Genomic DNA, 19,109 nt, shown 5'->3' with positions numbered 1-19,109 from the left:
ACTGTTTTCCTTTTCAGTCACCTTAGAGGGTCAGCAGTGGGTATATTCCTAGTTGTGGACAGGATATTTATTTCTGTAATCTTTTGTTTGCTTTGTCTACCCTTATTTTGTAGAGTTTCTTCTTGCCTCTCAGCTGAATGTGCTCAGTTACTCTCAGGAAAGGAGGAATCTCTTCTTTCTTCTCCAGAGTTCGACCTCACTTAAAAAGCAGATTCCGTCTCTGCTGCCTAGCCAAATCCTTTTAGCAGAACACATAGTATACCATGCCTATTTAGTTCATTTTAAACAAAACAGTTTGACAACCTATTTTATGCAATAATTTAATTTTACAGAGGAAATAATTCATTAACTGAAAAAGAAAAAAAAAACACAAAAAAGCAACAAAACCAACTAGAGTAACTAAGATAACATTATCCATGACACAGTAAAAACATTGTTCTATAAGGAAATGGTAATAGCTGCAACATAAATTGTTGGAAATTGTACTCTATCTGGAACTCACTTCTTGTAAAATTTTCAGTAGGCTAGAGCAATGTTTGACTAATTAGATGCATTTAAATATATTAAATAAATGTTTTAAAATAAATTATGCTGATTTCTTTCTAAATTATAAAATCCCTTGTCCCCCCACTCTGTAGAAACAGTAAGTTTTTAAAAGGTATATTAACAAGAAAATTTTGCGTGTGAAAAATAAAACGCCAGTTATCTTCTTCTGACCTTGGTATCTCCAAAACATCCCATTAAAGAATGTGAATAGATACGTTTTACAGTATATCATGAGGAGCAACATACCTTTGTCCTATCTGAAGAAATTAATTTAAATGAAAACTAAAAAACTTCTTTTATAAGCTTCACTTCTTCAAACCTTCATGCTTTCTGAAGAATCCCTGATGTTGTCAATTCCATGAACAAAGTCAAAATAAACCTGACACCTACATTTACAATAAGTCAGTGTCAGGATGGATCCGTGAGAAAGAAGTTTTACATATACCTAAAGAACTGATAACAAAAGTTTGCTGAACATTCTTGGACAGCTGAATCCATTCTTAACTTTCTAAATATCAAATGTTACTGTCTTTCTTCGTCTAGATAGACATACCTATGATCTTTGGCCTATCAGGTTGCTGGTGCTTATTACCTTATAGATGCAAGTGGTAAGTGGGTGGTCTATGCTGTTTCGCCTTAAATTTCTAAGCAAAGTTACCTCATAGTACCATCATAAAGGGTATCTGCTGTTACTGAGCTTTGAGTTCATGCTCTCACCAAGGTGCAAAACTGAAAGAAATGGCTACAATTCCCCTGAGCAAAACATAGAAAATCAGAGCTGCATTTTAAAACACAGCAACATTCCCCTGGTGGAATATTATATTAAAAGAAAAGAAGAACATCTGCATCACAGTAACCAGCCATGATGGGACCACATAGGAACTCAATTGTGTCTTCAAAAAAACAATTTTCAAGTATCATAAATTTAATCTTAGCAGGTTATTAAGAAAAATGAATAGCAAGTATCATTAGATAATCATGATTTTTACCAGAAAACTAGTAACAACATCCTGCATTTCTGGAGGTCTTTAATGCCTGAAAATACTTCTAGAGAAAATATTTTGAAACAGGTTGCAAGCCATAAGACAGTAATGCACTAACAGACAAAAGCATAATAATCTAACCTTGATGAAAAAGAATGTGGAGTTATCAGCTGCATATTAGCTCTATTCTTCATCAGTTTAGAACAGACAATTTGATGGGGTATAAGTGAAATACAGAAATGTGTGAGTCCTCTCTCAGAGACAGGGATAAAATCTCAGTCTTTGTGTCCTACTTGCCATGTTGATTGCCTTTTCTTCTTTCAATTCAGACACTAGGCTGCAGCAGCAAGGAAAATGAAGACAGAATCTTTCAGAAAAAATAGCATAAGATTGTGTAATTCAGATCTGAATTAAGATTTTATAACCTTTAATCCTGTATTCCTGATTGATTCCTTCATTTTGCAACAGTTATGTGAAGATTGTTTTACAGTGTGCCATCTCTTAAGATATGGAGTGTTCAGAAATAGTGACCATTGACTCATAGAGCTAACATAGCTTCTAAATAGCAGTTTGTTATTAGTGAGTTCCCAGCAAGATGTAGCTGTTTTTGGCAAATTTTCTGAAAAGGAAAAACACTTCTCTGGCTTGATGTATTTTCAATTCCATACACTTCATTTTTCATTTTAAAATAAGCTGTATTAAGAATGATGTCATCTTGATGTAGGAAATAATGGCATAAATGGAGTATACTTGAATTACTATCTCTTTTGCTATTTAGAGCAGTAAATCTTTTTTCACCTAGGAAAAATAATTCCATTGAGGTGCTGGTTAGGGGAATGCTATGCTTCAGCATTACTTTTTCACAGACATAAGTTCACCCGTTCCACAATGGAACTATATAAGAAGTTTGTACATGAAGATACATCAGCTTCCTGATGGTGTCAGCTTATCCTTGGACTGAGGCTGCCCAACAAGATGCTGGAACTGCAACTATGAAGATCCAACAGACCCAAATTTGCATGTGTAGGAGTATTTTACTCAGCCCCTTCTTCTGTTGCAAACATGCAAATGATATTGTATAAACAGAGCTACTGCTCCTCAGTTTTTTGCAGTGTGTTATACCATTCATTGCCAGTACAGTGCCTGACACCTGCATATAATTTCAAGCATAAAGAGATGTGTTAACATTCTCTCATTTTAACTAACCTGAAATACCACTTCATCATCTGATCAATAATAATAGTGTTTAGTACTTATGTACTGCTTTTCTTTTTTGAAAGGCTATACACACAGGATAATTTGGCTGCCAACACATATAAACTAAATAATATACAAATCTCAAGGTACTCTATATTATAAATAACTCTTGTCCATGGAAGGTTGGAAAATATTTTTTTTCTTCTATTCTAACTACTGAGAAATATATTTTACCACTGAACAACCCAGAAGATTAACTATCTATGGTAGCCATAAATTTCGATTCAAATAGTGTAGCAATGGAAAAAAAAAACCTGATCAGTACAGATGATACATAATGAAAAATACCAGTTTATTCTTGAAGATGTGTTTAAAAACTACACACAGTGAAGCTTTTAACTCTTTGGAAAACAGCTAATAAGTTTACTAGATCTCATAGTTAAGAAAGGCTTTCTGTATATACATCTTGATTTTCATTTATATGAATTCATCCTTTTCTTCTCCTGGAGTGTTGTCTGTGGTGGATGTTGTCTGTTTCAGTTTTTAACAAATTTGCATTGAAATTGGTATCTGTTACTATTATCTTACCCTCTTGGTCATAAGTAATAACTTTTTTGTTCATCCTGACTATCTGCATTTTAAATTCTTTCTACAGATCTATACCCACTTATAATGAACGCAGGACTCGCAGGAACTATTACTGCAGTAAAAGCAATGCTTGTCTTATGATTGTCTTCCCAATTCATTTTCTAAAAAAAATTGGTGGACTTTGGTTTCAATTTGATCTATCAGATTGATTGCATTGTTCAATGCAGCCCTGTGCTTAGAACTGTTAAATGCATGGATCTATATCACTTGACAAAAAAAGATCACATTTAGAGCTGGAAAGTTGTTAATCACTATTTAGTCTTTGCTATTTCAAAATCAGACAAGCTCTTCAGTGCCAGAAATACTGCACAGCTCTGAGTATGAAACTCTAAATTTGAGTTAGCACATGCATGCTGCAGATGGTTGTATTTCTGCTACTAAACCCCTTTCTGCCTCTTTACATTCTCTCACATAAGGGATATTCACACCATGTACTTTAGGCACCTAATTTAGATGCAATTTAGAGTACAATCTAAGATCCTAAATTCCCAACAAGGTCAATGGAACTATGCAGGCTCCTCCAGAGAGCAATTCAGGTAAATTCGTAAATTTTAAAGCTAGATGATGTGAATGCTGCCAGTTGTGTATTCCTAAATTTCAAGGACAGCATGCACCAAATTTATTTCAGAGGTGCCTTTAGGACTTACCTGAAGCCTGTGAAAATCAGGAGGCAAACATCCAGGGAGCTCTGAATGAGCCTTTCTATTTCAAAGGAATGATAATGAGGCAGAGATGTTTTTTACCTACACTGTACCTGCATGAATGTAATTCAGGACAGCTATAGATGAAAATAGGTATCACTTTATGTTACCCACTGGTCTGTGTAGAATGAATTTATGATTTCAGGCCAGCTGAGTACACTAATTTCTGTATCTCAGGAAATGGTTTGTCAAATCCTTATTATTTGTCTCAAAAGAAAGCTAAAACCAATGACTGTAGTTAATGAGTCCAAGGCTAAATATAAGACCTAAGTCTTGAGGTAGAGAGTATTATATGTATTTTTTCTTAGTTTTACAAGGATAAATGTGAATCATCAGGCAAAATATTTTTCATTTTCACTCAATTACTCACACTGCTAATATTTCCTATTTCTTCCCCTTTTTTTCTTCCAAGAATAATTACACCTATAAATCACAAAACATATGTTTGTGTGCATGTTTTATGTGTCTGAGCGACCTTACATACATGTAGGGCATAGATCAAATTGGAAGCATTTAAGAGTTTACTTAACTCCATCTCTATTATTGCTGGCATGGACAAAAGCATTTTTCTGAATAGGTATTTTTCTGCAGACCTTTTATGACTTCAAGGTGCAAAACTATACATGAACAAGTCAAGGACATACTATAAAATCTAAACTTAATAAAATTTACTCCATGCCATTTTCATAAATTTTTAGCATACTTTTTTTCAAAAAAAGAGTTCCATATCTTATGTAATTCTAGAATATATATAATTCTCTACATTTGTCAGTGTAAAAAAATGCCACTGCTGACTGTGCTTGTGTGAAAAAAAATCTGATTCTGTAATTGATAACTCATAGGTAAACTGCAGTATGATGTTGTCATATTGGCTTATATTTCAAAATCTTATTAAATAGAATTATTTATATCTTGCTTTCCAGGTGTTTTAGAATAAAACTACTGAACCAACCTTGAGCCATGTGAAAAATTTCCCTAATTCTTGAGACCATATTTTATTAAAAAATCCACTATTAGCCTCCTTAATATTCTTTTAATCTAATTTTACTTGATGAGAAAATTACATACATTTTGTGTTATTGCAGTGCCTATTTTAGTTCTTAAGTTATTGGAAAATTTAATCTAAATTAGTCAAAATTCCCAGAAAAATAATTAAATCCACTAGCTGGAGTGATCTGTAAATGAAATGACTCACATAATAAGTCCAGCAACTTGTTAAATCCCCATTTATGAGAAAGAGGATACTTTGTATTTTTACATTATGCCAGTTGGCACATCTTAGCTATCTTTCTTCTTAAAATTTCCTGTGTTCCCTGTGTTTGGCTTTCCTGCAGCAATCGCTTTTCGATTCTTCACTATATAAGTCTAGAAAAGTTTTAAAAGATCAAATATATTCCATTCTATTTTGTATAAATACAGCTTTTCTCTTCCCATTTTGCATCTGTTTCATAGATTTCCTTTCCTGAAATCTGCAATTGTCCCAATTGCCCAAATGACAATTTTCAGAATTGTCCTGGTGCCTGAGTTTTTAGAGCAATGCAGAATTTTTTTATTTAGGAGAAGAAATTCTGATTAAAACTAAGGTATACCTCTGCTCTAGTACATGGTTCATCTAGGCCAGAGGTTAGTTAGCTAGACCATGAGCTTTTTCCTCCTAGTAGTACAGTTAGGGGGGAGAGATGGTACAGCGGTAGAGAGAATCAATTAAGGAACTACTTAAACTGAACTAATATCTGTGACTGAAGTGATGGGATATGTCATTGTAAGGCTGCTTTCTACCATACTTAAAAGGTGAGAACAATGGCAATTTCTAGAATAAATCCCAAGTAAAACATCAGATTTCCAAAGAAAGCAAGAGCCTAGCTTTTTCACCTCAGTCCCTGGAAAATTGAGGGAGCACGTATTAGGAACTAAGTTCATTTCATAGGGAAAACAAGAAGATAATTGGGAACAGACAGGATGGAACAACCGAAAGCAAACCTTAATAATCCTATTGTCATCAGAAAAGACATGTTGATTTCAGCAGATTTCTTTCACTTCGTATTGTAGCAAAACTTTTGAAACAGTCTCCCATAGTATCCTTCCAGACAAATTGAGAAGACAGGGACTGGATGGGGGACTACAAAATGCGTGGAAAACTAATTGGACCACAAGACTCTGAGGGTAGTGTTTCATGATTCAAAGTATGACTAGTAGCCAGTGGATACTGAGGATGAATACTGAGGCCAATACTATCCAGCTTCTGTCAGTGACTTGGATAACGTGTTGGGGTGCAGCCTCAGCAAGTCTGAGGATGACACCAAATGGTAGGAGAATAGTTGATATGCTGGATTGCAGTACTGCTAGACAGAGGGACCTTGAGAATCTGGAGGAACGGGCCAACAGAAAGCTCATAAATTTCAACAAAGACAAATATAGAATCCTGCGCTTTTCCTAGAATAATGCCATTCATGAGTACCAGCTTAGAACTGACTGGGTAGAAAGAAACTTTACAGAAAGCAACCCAAGTGACGAAGTGGAGAGGCTGAACAAGAGTTAAAAGTGGCTTTGCAGTAAAGATCACAGACTGGACTATTTTAGCAGCAGCGTAGTCAGCAGGTCATAGTTATTATTCCCTCTTCAGCACGCATGTAGAAAACTCTGTGTAGTTTTGTGTCTTCCACCGTACAAGAAACGTCAGAAATGGAAGCAAGTCAGGGGGAAGGGCCCATTAAGGGGCTAGGGGCTGGAGTATGTGATAGACAAGTAGAGGCTGAGCAACGCTGGAAGAGAGAAAATAATAAGGGGGATCATATTACTAATTCAGACTGAGAATAATGAGGTAAATTATTTCATGAGACATTTCAAGGAGAAAAATATTCTTTCAATGTCCTTGTTACTCTCTGTTGCCATCCGCCCTGTCAAGGGAAGAATAGCTAGATAAGAAGTTGGGTGTGAAAAGCTTACATTCATACTTTCTTCCACAAATTTACAGAACAACATCATAATGTCTCCTCAAAGACATAAGAAATCCTACAGTTAATATTATTATAATAATCCTATATGTATGAAAAAGGTAATAAAGTGGCATGTGTTTTACACTTCTCGGGTTTTAGAACAGCCATTAAGTCTAAATGAAATGTACCATCTAACATTATTAAAGGGGCTTCAGTCCCAAAGAAGCTAAGCTACAAACAAGCCTGCTGTTGGTGGATACAGCCTGCATGAAACAGAATATCACACGCACCCCCATTCCAGCAGTGGTCATGAGCCTCAGGTCCCTGTTCTCACACCTTAAAATGAGGACTTAGGAGAGTTTCAAATTAAATTATTGCCACTTGTAATTAACCAGTGTCAACTTTTTTATTCTCTTTAATCAGTAAAGCAAAATAGTTTCCTGCTCAGCAACTCTGTTTTCAAACCAAATGAAGAATCTGGAGAGAATAAAATCATTACTTGGCTTTCTTAGTGCCAAGAGTGCTATTACCCTGGGGCAATGAGTTCTATAAAGTTTAACAGAAGCTGATATAACTAAGGAGGAAACAGTGCTGGTACACATTCTTTCCTTTTCATGCCTTCATACAGCTGAAGAAGGTAGCTATTGCGAAGTGTATTGACCTAATTGGAAAGCAATCTAAAAAAGAGTTTATTATATTTTTTACATGAATACAAATTTGTAAGCACAGAAAAGGTATTAAATATGTCAGTTTGGCTAAGAATCAGCTGAATACAACATAAAGGTAATTATTATTTGGAAAGAATAAACAGAAACAAAAAATCTTTTTACGATTCATTACTAAAAGCCATTAATAAACAAATATGAACTTAATTGTAGAAACTGGAGCTAAATGTTAGGACATATTTGAACATAAGATATACTTAGCTGTAGCATATTTTTTTTTCAGGTGAAGAAACCTGCTTTCTATGTTGCAGACTTTAAATTAGACTGGAGAAAATTTCTATTATATATAAATATAAATAGGGGCCTAAATGGCATTGTAAAGGAGCTAATATAGCTAAGTGGGACATATATACACATCTGAAATAACTCAGTGTTTCTTCTTTTGAAGGCTGTGATCCGACAGATATTATTTATGGTTTTGTTTTGTGTTTTTTTTTAATGAGCCTTTGAGGTTTTTTTGGTTTTATTTTTTGTTTTGTTTTTAAATGTGATTAGCCTTAGGATCTGTCTACTAGTGTCTGAAGACCTGCTAGTGAGAAATCAGTTATTTGTTGGATACTTGTAAGGGCTATGTTTGTTCGAATAACAACACCAGGACATACAAATGAGCATGAAACTTGATCTCTCCTATTAAATTATTAGAACAATGCCTAGACATGTTTTTGGCTAAGATTCTCCAAGACAGTTTCCAAGAATGGTTCAAGTTAGCTTAAACCAGTACTGATCCTGGTAGGCAGCTTCCTAGCAGCCTTGCTGATCCAGAGGGCAAGAGATTTTCATTATATGGATGTACTATTGGCCTCTGCCAGAGAATGATCCCAACCATGTTTAATTTATGAGTAGAGAACTACTTACAAAGTCCAAGGCGAATCATGAATAAGAGAAATCAGAACTCTATGATGAAATAGTAGCATGGGTTCGAGAGTTAAAGACCTTTTAATTCACACTTCTCTGAGGAAAAATGCAACCTTATTAAGACAAAGGGGAAAAAATATCCATGTTAAAAGTTTCAGTTTTCTAGAAATGAAACTGAATTATTTCTAATTTCAGATGTTTGAAATTTACATTTTCCAGACATTTCTCTGAAAAATTTATCAGATCTGCAACAGAATCTGCAGAAAGTGAGAATAAACTTCTTTCCTGTGAGGGTGCCAGAGCAGTGGAACAGGCTGCCCAGGAAGTTTGTGGAGCCTCCTTCCCTGGAGACATTCAAACCCACCTGGATGCGTTCCTGTGCCCCCTGCTCTGGGTGTCCCTGCTCAAGCAGGGGGGTTGGAGAAGATGATCTCCAGAGGTCCCTTCCAACCCCTACCATTCTAAATTCTAAAATATACATATGAAAATTAAAACTATTTGAATATCACTTCACCCTAAAAAGGTAGAAGGTATATCAACTGTACTTCTTGTAGTATTTGTCCTGTGCAGTGCAGTATTTGACCCTAATATATTGTTTATTGAAAGCAAGAATGAGATTTTGTTTTCCTATCAGCATTCTTGTAAATGTTGGCGAGGTTTGTAAGAATATATGTTTTTGATGGGTTGCTCTTTTATTGTAGCTGGTCACTGTGGTTCTCCAGATCCAATTGTAAATGGTCATATTAGTGGAGATGGTTTCAGTTATCGTGATACTGTAGTCTACCAGTGTAATCCTGGCTTTCGACTTGTTGGTACATCTGTTAGAATTTGCCTACAGGACCACAAATGGTCTGGACAAACTCCTGTTTGTGTCCGTAAGTATAATTAATTTTTCATTGAATTATTACCACTATTTTAAACATATTTGAGCATTAACAATGGATTGGATGTTCAAAGGTGTTTGAATGAGGTGCTCAGTCAGACATTTATTGGACCTATTTTCAATTACAAGGGTCATTATGATAATCTAATCCAGTTTCTAACCTAGCATAGACTGAATAACTATATTCAGTAATTTCTGATTTCTGTTATTTCAGAAACAGGATGACATAGGCATTGAATTGGACTAAACAGCAGGATGCAACTGTATAACTTCATCTATCTCCTTCTCCCTCTTTCTCCAGGGATAATTTCCATGGCAAGTGTGGGTTTACTGAGCCTCTCCCCTATTTTTTGAACAAGAATACCAAAATCCCTTGGTCTAATATCATTGTTTTGTTGGTAAAGCTGGAATACTGTTCATCTGTGCAGTTTTGATGGTGACTGCCCATATTTCCAAGTTGGCCCCCTAATATTTACCTGTGCAAGCCCAGGCATGGTAGTGGTTTATACCACAAAAATGTTAGCATTTTATTCCCTTTAGTAGGATTTTTTTCTCTTAATTCACCTACTTTTGAAACTTCCATAATTAGTTACTGGAATTATTGAGTCTTTCCTACTCTACTTCCTTCCTCTTTTGTGTGGCAGGTTTTCTGACATTTTCTGGACCATCAGCCATTTAATCAGAGTGAGGTCTGATTTCTCTGCATTTTATGCTACTACTTTATTGTGTAGTTGGTTTTATTATTCTTCTTCAGTTTTAATAAGGTTTCCCATTTATAGACAATTTTTGTTATTTTTAATGGAACATTTATATCAATTATTTCAATTTTATAATTTTTTAAGATGCCTGCAATGCAGACAGATGTATATTCGTCTACACAGAGATAGTCACTGAGATGATCAGCTTTTCTGTTCAATCCATGTTAGTATCTTTGTTTCATTTCTGAGAAAATATATTACTGGTGAGTCATTAGATTGCAAAATGTTCATTATTTTCTTTCTTAGTAGTATAATGAAAATTTCTACCTGTATACAGCTGCAGGAAGTATCTGCGAAATGTCATTGTCCTTTTAAAATCCTATTTATATCTTCAAGTGATTTATATTCATCAGAGGAGAAATGCCACCAGCTAGCATTATTACTTTTAGTGCATTAATTTTGTTGTGCAGTGAATAAAATCCCTTCAAAAGAAAGGGGCAAAGCTGTGGGGGGTGGGAGGCTATTTCTTCCTAAACTGATGATATCATTACTGTTATGAGAAGAACTGGCAGCAATTTCTGTCGTTATAGGTTGCCTAATACTTTCCATTACAACACGGTTTTCTTTTGCTTATAACTCTGCCGGAATAAAGAGACATAGAAGATGATATTTTTGTGTCAGCATCCAAGCTTCAGATTATTTTCCTACATTTATTTATTTATTATTTTGTTTATTTATTAACAACTCTCATAAAAATGGGTCTGTTATTTCTGAGAAGGAAAATGAAAACACACTGTTTACCAGTGTTAGAAATGTGCTCCCTAATGTAATGCTGAAATGGTCTTCTGATTGTGCAGTGTGGATCAGGAACTAGAAATATGGCAGAGATACCATAAAGAAAGTATGGACTGTGCCCCTGAAAAGTTACCACAAAATGGTTTATATTTTGTGAGATTTTTACAGAAGATCATGCATCCTTTTGTACTGGCTTTGAAAGCAATTTCAGAGTTGTAAGTACTAGACAAAAAATACTCTCTAAGCAAGTACTCAGAGTACTCCACCCATGACTAATTTAGCTTAGTTTCATATGAAAGTCTTGCACAACTTGTGGCACACAGGTGTTTCCCTATCTCTTTATTGGATAACTAGTTGGACCACACTTTAGCCAAATATTTTCTGAAAGATATTTACTTGCTGTTTATTGGGAGTTAAGATGAAATCTGAAGATGTCTGATTAGTTCCTGTGAGTAACAGCACAACAAAAATCAGAAGACTAACCTTCTTTACTAAAAGTATTAATGATGACCAAATAGCTGGGTACTTGGACTGGATTTTGTTGTTCAAGTATTATCAGCACTACCATTATTTCTACTAGATTATGTATTTTCTGTGGTGAGATGAAAGTCTCCAGGGCCTAAGAAAGATACTGTGTTAAAGACACGAGTATATATGAGAGTTATATTAAGTGGGTTGATCTAGAATAAAGTTGATCCTGTGCATGTAGTAAGATTTTATTGTGATATTTAGGGTTTCATCTTCAAATGTTGCAAAGGAGATGGGGCAGAAAGGATTCAAGTGACTTAAGTAGATTTTTTTACACAATATAAGGACTAAATACATAAGTCTATATACAGGAAGGTGTCCCATTTAATTCCCAAAGATCAGTTACTGCTGAAAATACTGTTTCACAGTTGAACTCCATGATAAAATAAAAAGAAACACATTTACATTGTTTTCCATGTGTCTTTTCAATTTAAAAACCCCAAACAAACTATAGAGTAATAAAGCAATGATAAAGCTGTGTGTAAGATGTTTATTTGAGTAAAAGTCACTAGCACAATGTTGAAAAGTTTTGTGCGTGTGTGTGTATACATTCTGATTTTATATTGTCAGTACCTATGTTTTTCTATATTTTTCTATATTATTTTAATGTCTTGCCATGTGGAAAGCTAAAGCTTGGCCATAACGACTGTATTTTATGTGTCATTTAAGCATAATCACCATGTGTAGTACACCTAATGGGAAAGATTTACTCCCAACAATGATTTCTCTATTGCCGTAAGAATATCTCACTAAAAGGATCATTACTTCAGTAAAACAGCTCAGGAACTTTGGAAACAGGAATGCTTGAGAACTCTAGAATGCTCTGAAACAGCACATAAAATTGAATTTGTTTGGCCTACTACATTTTGAAGCTTGTAGGGAAAAATATTTTTTTTTATTTGCATTAGTAGGAAATATAGTGAACTCTGCATTTTTTTTAAGGTATAATGCATATCAGAGGGGTGTCAAAATGCATACACATATATAATTATTTATATTACAACTTTCCACATAAGGTAAAAAGTAGATTCTAAAAGTTTCATTGAAAAATTAAGATTTTTCTCCTGGCAGTTAAGAATTCTGAGTAAATATATCCTATTTTTCTTCTTAAATTTATTATATAAATAGAAAAAACAAATTCAGAAGGAAAATAAAAAGAAAAAAGAGCTTCAACCTGCAAGTGATTCCTTGGAACAGTACCTTTTGGTTAGATGCTAGCCTGCCTATTTTTCTTTTAACAGCAATCACATGTGGACATCCTGGGAATCCAGCTCATGGAATGACTAATGGCAGTGAGTTCAATTTAAATGATGTTGTAAATTTTACTTGCAACATTGGGTACTTACTTCAGGGTGCTTCTCGAGCACAGTGCCGAAGCAATGGGCAGTGGAGTAGCCCTTTACCCAACTGTCGAGGTAAGAATCTTTCTCATACATTCTGTGCTCTCTAATGACTGATTTCAGGCATGATCCTTTATCCTGCCTTCAAAATACTGGGATATAACTCAGACACCTGACCTTTAGCAACTTATTGCCACTCACTTGAGTTTTTGCGTTTCTGTATTGGAAAATGGAGTTAGGGCTGACTATTGGGGGAGCATAGGATTTTCAGTATTTTACCTCAAAGTTCTCAGGCTGCAATCCCTAGCATTTAGTTTATAGACATATAAAGTGTACTTTGTATCACAAAAGTTATATTACATTAATAAATTACAGTTGGCTATCTAACCTGAATTAGGTGCACTAAAGTACAGTTTCTATAAATGGTCCATTACTCCTATTAAAATATAGTTATGCAAATGAATATTCATGCATCAAAACACCATTAATTATTATGTAATTCTTAGCAATACCTGAGAGATGTTCATAACCTTTGTACATGTGAAACCTGACTTCTCTTTGCCTAGAAAAAAAATTATTAAGTAAGTTTTAAATTTGACTGGTTTTTTTTGCAAAGACATATCTGAACCTGATTACTCGTATGCTTTGGGTAAGATGGAGATGTTTGAGAGATGAGAATGAAGCAACAGTTTGTGTTATGAAGAAACCTCTGTATCAAATGTACATCGTAGGGAAGGACAAAAAGATAGCATTTTAAAACACAATCAAAAGTTCTCAGATTTGATTGTGCCCTTATCATTTATTTACCCAGATGCCAGTAACATAACGAAGATTAAAAGGGAAACAAGTCTCTGAAGTTACCCTTTTGTTACTCTTTCCATTTATGGCCATTGTTTTTATTTTATTGTTTTTATTTATTTTACTCAACCTTTAGCTGTTGTTGCAGAATGTGGAACTAATATCAGATCTTTGCTCTGTTTCACCAAAATCTTTATCAGACTACTAAAATCTGTTCATTGGTGTATTGGTTTTATGTTGTATACCCTGAAATATCTTGTACTGGTGTATACATGCTTTCTCAATGCTGAATCCAGTGAGATGCTGATAATACTTAGTGATGTAGTGAAATGTTTTCGTTTGAATCACTGAGGCTGATTGAATATCTTCTGGCTATAAAATAGATGTAAATTGTCAGAGATGTGAAAGGTAGGGCATGAGGTGAATCATGTAAGATGTACCGACAGATCTCAAAAGCCTGGAGAAAAGTTTTTGAGATACTATATAACCTTCAGTGCCTTTTTGTGAAGGCTCAGAAGGGAAATGTATTTTAATGGTTCTAATTTAAAATGGATCTAGTTTAAAAATGTTGTTCCTGATCATATTCCCTTTTCAAAGCTGGAATTGCCTGTGTCAGTTTAACAACAGTACTAATTTCCAAATGTGTAAACCAAAACCAAATGAAAAATACTTACTCTCTGGAGAGATTTTGCCTGGTATGGAACATGCAAAAAAATAGAACAACACAAAGATCAATCAATCAATTGAACAATTGACCTATTTATACATGTGTGTATATATATAGAAGTTATATACATATTATATCTAAGACAGATTTTTGAGTGTTAAATTGGAATTGAAAGGCTGGCAAGATTTTCCTTCTGTAGCATAATTTGGCAAATCTTTGCTACCTCATGCATCCTCTGAAAGGACACAAGTCAGGTTTTTCCTTAAGCTGATGAACATTTCAGTTCTTTTGTGTGGATTGTATCTCATGCCTGAATGCTGGCTACAAAACTAAGATTCTAAAAGTTACTTCACAAATTAAAAAAAAAAAAACATTTTTCAAATCATCTTCCACTATTAAGAATACAAGTCTAGAATTCTATTGTCCTCTCTGATTAGACAGGCCCAAGTTAGAGAGCTTGTTGAAAAGTTGGTTAATACTAAAGCAGATAACTTCTCCAGAAATGCAATGGCTAGTAAGCTTTTCTTGAGTATTTTCTTTCACTGGAAAACATAAATGTTAAATCAATGTAAGTACTATGCTTTTCATCCTTTGTAACTTGTCTTTAATGTACTAAAGGAAGATGCAGTCCATGAAGTTGTGCTAAAGATACTAACATTAGTACTAAAAATCATATAATAAGAAGTTAACTTCAGCTATTGGTAGCTTCATTAGCTCCATCTTTTGGTTTATTAAAAATCATATTGTATTACAATGGTTGTTCCTAGGAATAACAATAATCTTTGGTGATTACCTCATCATATTGTTTCAGAGATAGCTGATGCAATTTCAAACTCAGTGTGTGTGGAATTAGACCCTTCATCCTCATTAAAACAATAGAGAGATGGCAATTCCCTCAGTCACTACCCTCAGAATTTATTCAAGTGAGTTAATTAGCATAACAATATAATTATTGGAACAGAGAAGCAGGAATTTGCAAACTGTTCCTATTTAGACTCATATACCTTTTTTGCCTTTTATACTGTTTCGTATTGCTAGCCTTTAGTGGACAAACCCCTTTACCTTGTCCGTGAGTCTTAAGTAAGCTTCTATGTGTTGAAAATGTACACTTTTTCACACATCCTGTAGATTTAGTCCAGATCTGCTCTATTTGACTGTCAGAGGCAGAGACTGCATGATTTTACTGAAGTTCAACCCCATTTATGAAATACTCAGCTATTTACATTGAACTCAAGTACATTTATTAAAAGGACAACAAGTGAAAGTGAAAGAAAAAAAAGGAAATTTATGAAAAATAATGAAAAGGCTGAGAAGACTTAAAAAACATAAGAATTAGGATCCTTACAGTTACTCCAACATTATTTCAGTTGTGCCTCCTCTCTACCTACATTTTCCTCTTTTAATTCATCACATGAATTTGAGTTTGATCCAGGCCAATTTATGGTCTGAAATCTGGTTACAGACATTGGTTTTCTGAAAGTAGTGAGTACTATAGGTGCAACTCTGCCAAGTTCCATTCACTGAAGGATGGCAAACTCCTATCAGAATGGAGTGGCCCAGAGTTCTCTCAGCTGAGTACCTACAATTTTGTCTATTCTCATGCAGCTGGTGTAAAGTTGGGCTTTTGCCTTTCACTCAGTGCTTCTTCATTTCATTCTTCTCTTCACTTAGTACTTCTTTCTCTATAGCAACAGGTATATTTCAGTGACTTACTTGTATCTCTTCCATCATGAACTGTGAGTGCCCACCTAATCTTGTCACTTACCGCTTGTCTGTTGCCTCACTGTAGTTCTGTATTATAAACCATAGAGTTGTTTAGGAACTTTAATCAATAAAGATATAAATATTACTGATATTAGTGTAACTTGAAAATAGTGGTCAGTATAGGGAATGGATAATTAATTTTCTATACTGGAAAGTTTGTTAGTATATGATTTGGGAGAATGTAATCTCAAGGTAAAAGAAACTAAATTCTGTCTTGTGCATCAGCAAGAAATTTATTTAAAATACAATTAAAACTGTATGTTTTACTCAAATGTCACTGCTTTTTTTGTGAAGATGTACAAGAAGTAAAGAACCAAAGCTGAGTCTAAAAGCATAGGTAGAGCATAAGAAACTCACAATAGGTGGGACAAAAAGAGATGGTCAGACTAATACAGAAGTGTTGAGGCATGATCGACCTTGAACTCCAGGTTGACATTTAAAGTGTTTGAAAAAGAGATAGGTCATAAAGTTTGCCGTTTCTTTAAGAAATCCTCCTTTTGGGTTTTCCAGAGGAATATACTGTCTAAAGTAACAATAACTGTTGTAAATGTATTTGTGCACTAGAAGATATTTAGTTGTAGTGCAAAGGGAATAGTCAGCATCAACTTCAGTTTAATCATAGTAGCGTTACAATATTTCTGTACCATTGACCTACTACATGCATCTCTGATCTAGAAATTGCGAAGATTTTATTTCAATTATAAGAATTTTTTAAATGTTGTACTGATTGTTTTGAGAATTGGTATTGTTTCGTATTTTAGGTTAGTGTGGTGGGTTGACCCTGCAGTCAGTATGAAGCAGTTTCTCTCCACTGTTTTTTCTTGTCCTCTTCTCTGGTGTGGGTTTGCCACAGGCTGCAATTCCATCAGGAATATCCATCTGCTGTGGTGTGGGTCCTCCACTGGCTGCAGAGAATATCTGCTCCCCAGTGGACTGTCTTCTCCTTTCACCTCAGTGTTCCCTCTATCTTCTCCCACCATTTTTTTTGTGCCCTCCTCCCTTCTCTGTGGCATTTTCTGCCCTTTCCTAAATATTTTTTCAGAGAAGCACAAACTTCCCTCATGGATCCAGCTGTGATTTGAGGAGAGACTGAGATCTTGGGTATTTCAGCCTAGAGAAAGCTCAGAGGAACCTAATCAATGTTTATCTAAAGGAGGGTGTAAAAAAAGACGGCCAGACTTCTCAGTGGTGCTCAGTGAAAGGACAAGAAGCAAAGGGCACTAACTGAAACATCAGAAAAGGCTTTTTAACTGTGAGGGTGGTCAAACACCTAAGCAGCTTGCCCAGAGAGGTTGTGGAGTCTCCAATCTTAATGGTATTCAGAACTTGACTGGACAAAGTGCTGGGCAGACTCCTGTAGCTGTCCCTTCCGATCAACTATTTTGTGACTCTTTGATTCAATTTATGGCTAAAGACTTTGAGAGATGCATTTGGAGAATCTTGCTGAGGTGGTATTTGGTGTCTCCAGATGTATTTTTCTGCTGATCCCACTGTTTTAAGCTACTACATAATACAGATTTAACAAAAATAAGCAGACTGCAAGCCTTTCAGATTAAAACACAGTTTCACAGACTAAGGTAAAATGGGACCAAATTATGAGACTGTAACCTAGATATCTGATCTAGGGTAACTAGATGAGTAACTAAGGCAACTTCTTAACCATCTCTGCAAGACAGTCCGGCGCTCAAAAACCACTTGAAGATACATATAAGTAAATAGGATACAACAGTTTTCCCCAAATTAGATGAATACAAAACAAATGGAAAGGAACTTTTGAGTAAAAATGTATTCCACATATTGACTAAGGTCCTGAAACCCTACTGTTTCTAGCCTGCAACTATCAAAGCTTATTTTTAACTTGACACTGTTAAGAACTGTAGCTGAAGATGCCTATATGCTGCTGTTCACAATTAATTTAGGAATCCACTGTGAAACAAAAACTTTTGGTATTCCTTCAAAAGAATTAAAAGAGAAGTACGGAGCAGTCTGGTTCAAACCTCCATATGTCAGGCGTGTTCCCACGGAAGACTTCTCTCCATGCATTTACCTAGTTTAATTCTACCTGTATGTCTGGGCAAAGGAGCCTTCTCTTCTGTAAGCTGCCTCCCTCTAACCTCACAACATAATTACATTTATATGATTTCACTGAAAGCAGAATTTGATACACCATTCAAGATTTTTACTTCAGTAAATACTATAATTTTCTACCATATGTTGTGAAAATTGCTGTAACATATTTTATTTTAGTTTTGCTTTTTTATTTATAATTTTATATAATTTGGACTAAAAGATGAATCTGCATGATTCAAAATTATTAGATATTATTTCTGCAAAAAAGGCTTAAATAAAATAAATCTTGAATTACATTATTTATATTAAAGAAGAGCAGAAAGCCCTTATTGGTTAGATTTAAGAAATAGGAAAGTTCATTTCAATGATTGAATCATTCTGAAATGATAATTTTACATCCACAATTTAAGAAAAAAAACACACAAATTGTACCAACTAAATGGCTTATATAAATTTACTCTTAATGAATTGGTAAGAACTTACCTAAAGCAAATAATAGCACTTCTTCTGGCATACACATTTACTTCTAAAATTGCTTTGTATCTAACGGGTGAAAAACATTTGTATTAAAGTTCATTGTTAGTAATGAATTATGAATATGTGTACAAAGAAAGTAAACCTTCCAGCTCCTTAAATATACTGCTGGGAAGGGATTGATATTCCTGGCAAACTTGTGTCGTTTAATTCAACGGAGATTTTATGTATGACCTTTCTTTTGAACCTCGGTTGAGTTCACTTGAGTCAATAATGAACTTGGCTTCACTTCACTGAGACTGTACATGCAGTTACTGCAAGATTACTGTTTGAAGCTGTTGCAGAATTTTATTTTATTTTATTTTATTTTATTTTACTTTACTTTATTTTATTTTATTTTATTTTGCAACCAAGCTATTATGTATGCATGGGAAACATTGATATTTTCAGAAAATAAAGCTGGACAGCTGTCTCGCACTCTTTTGCAATGATACATTGCTT

The 19,109-nt window shown here is 34.6% G+C and overlaps 1 protein-coding gene across 1 annotated transcript in view; it reads left to right on the top strand.

Moving 5' to 3' along the window:
- CSMD1 (CUB and Sushi multiple domains 1) overlaps positions 1-19,109 on the top strand; it is a 1,237,849-nt gene that overhangs the window by 1,163,648 nt on the left and 55,092 nt on the right. The window contains exons 53-54 of the mRNA XM_075086937.1: positions 9,293-9,466; positions 12,737-12,910. Coding sequence (XP_074943038.1) covers positions 9,293-9,466; positions 12,737-12,910 — 348 coding nt within the window. The remainder of the gene's footprint in view (positions 1-9,292; positions 9,467-12,736; positions 12,911-19,109) is intronic.

Source organism: Phalacrocorax aristotelis, chromosome 3 (genome assembly GCF_949628215.1).
Source record: "Phalacrocorax aristotelis chromosome 3, bGulAri2.1, whole genome shotgun sequence".
NCBI lineage: Eukaryota > Metazoa > Chordata > Aves > Suliformes > Phalacrocoracidae > Phalacrocorax > Phalacrocorax aristotelis.
Note: the sequence above shows the minus strand (reverse complement) of the source record. Positions and strands in the feature narration are given on the sequence as shown.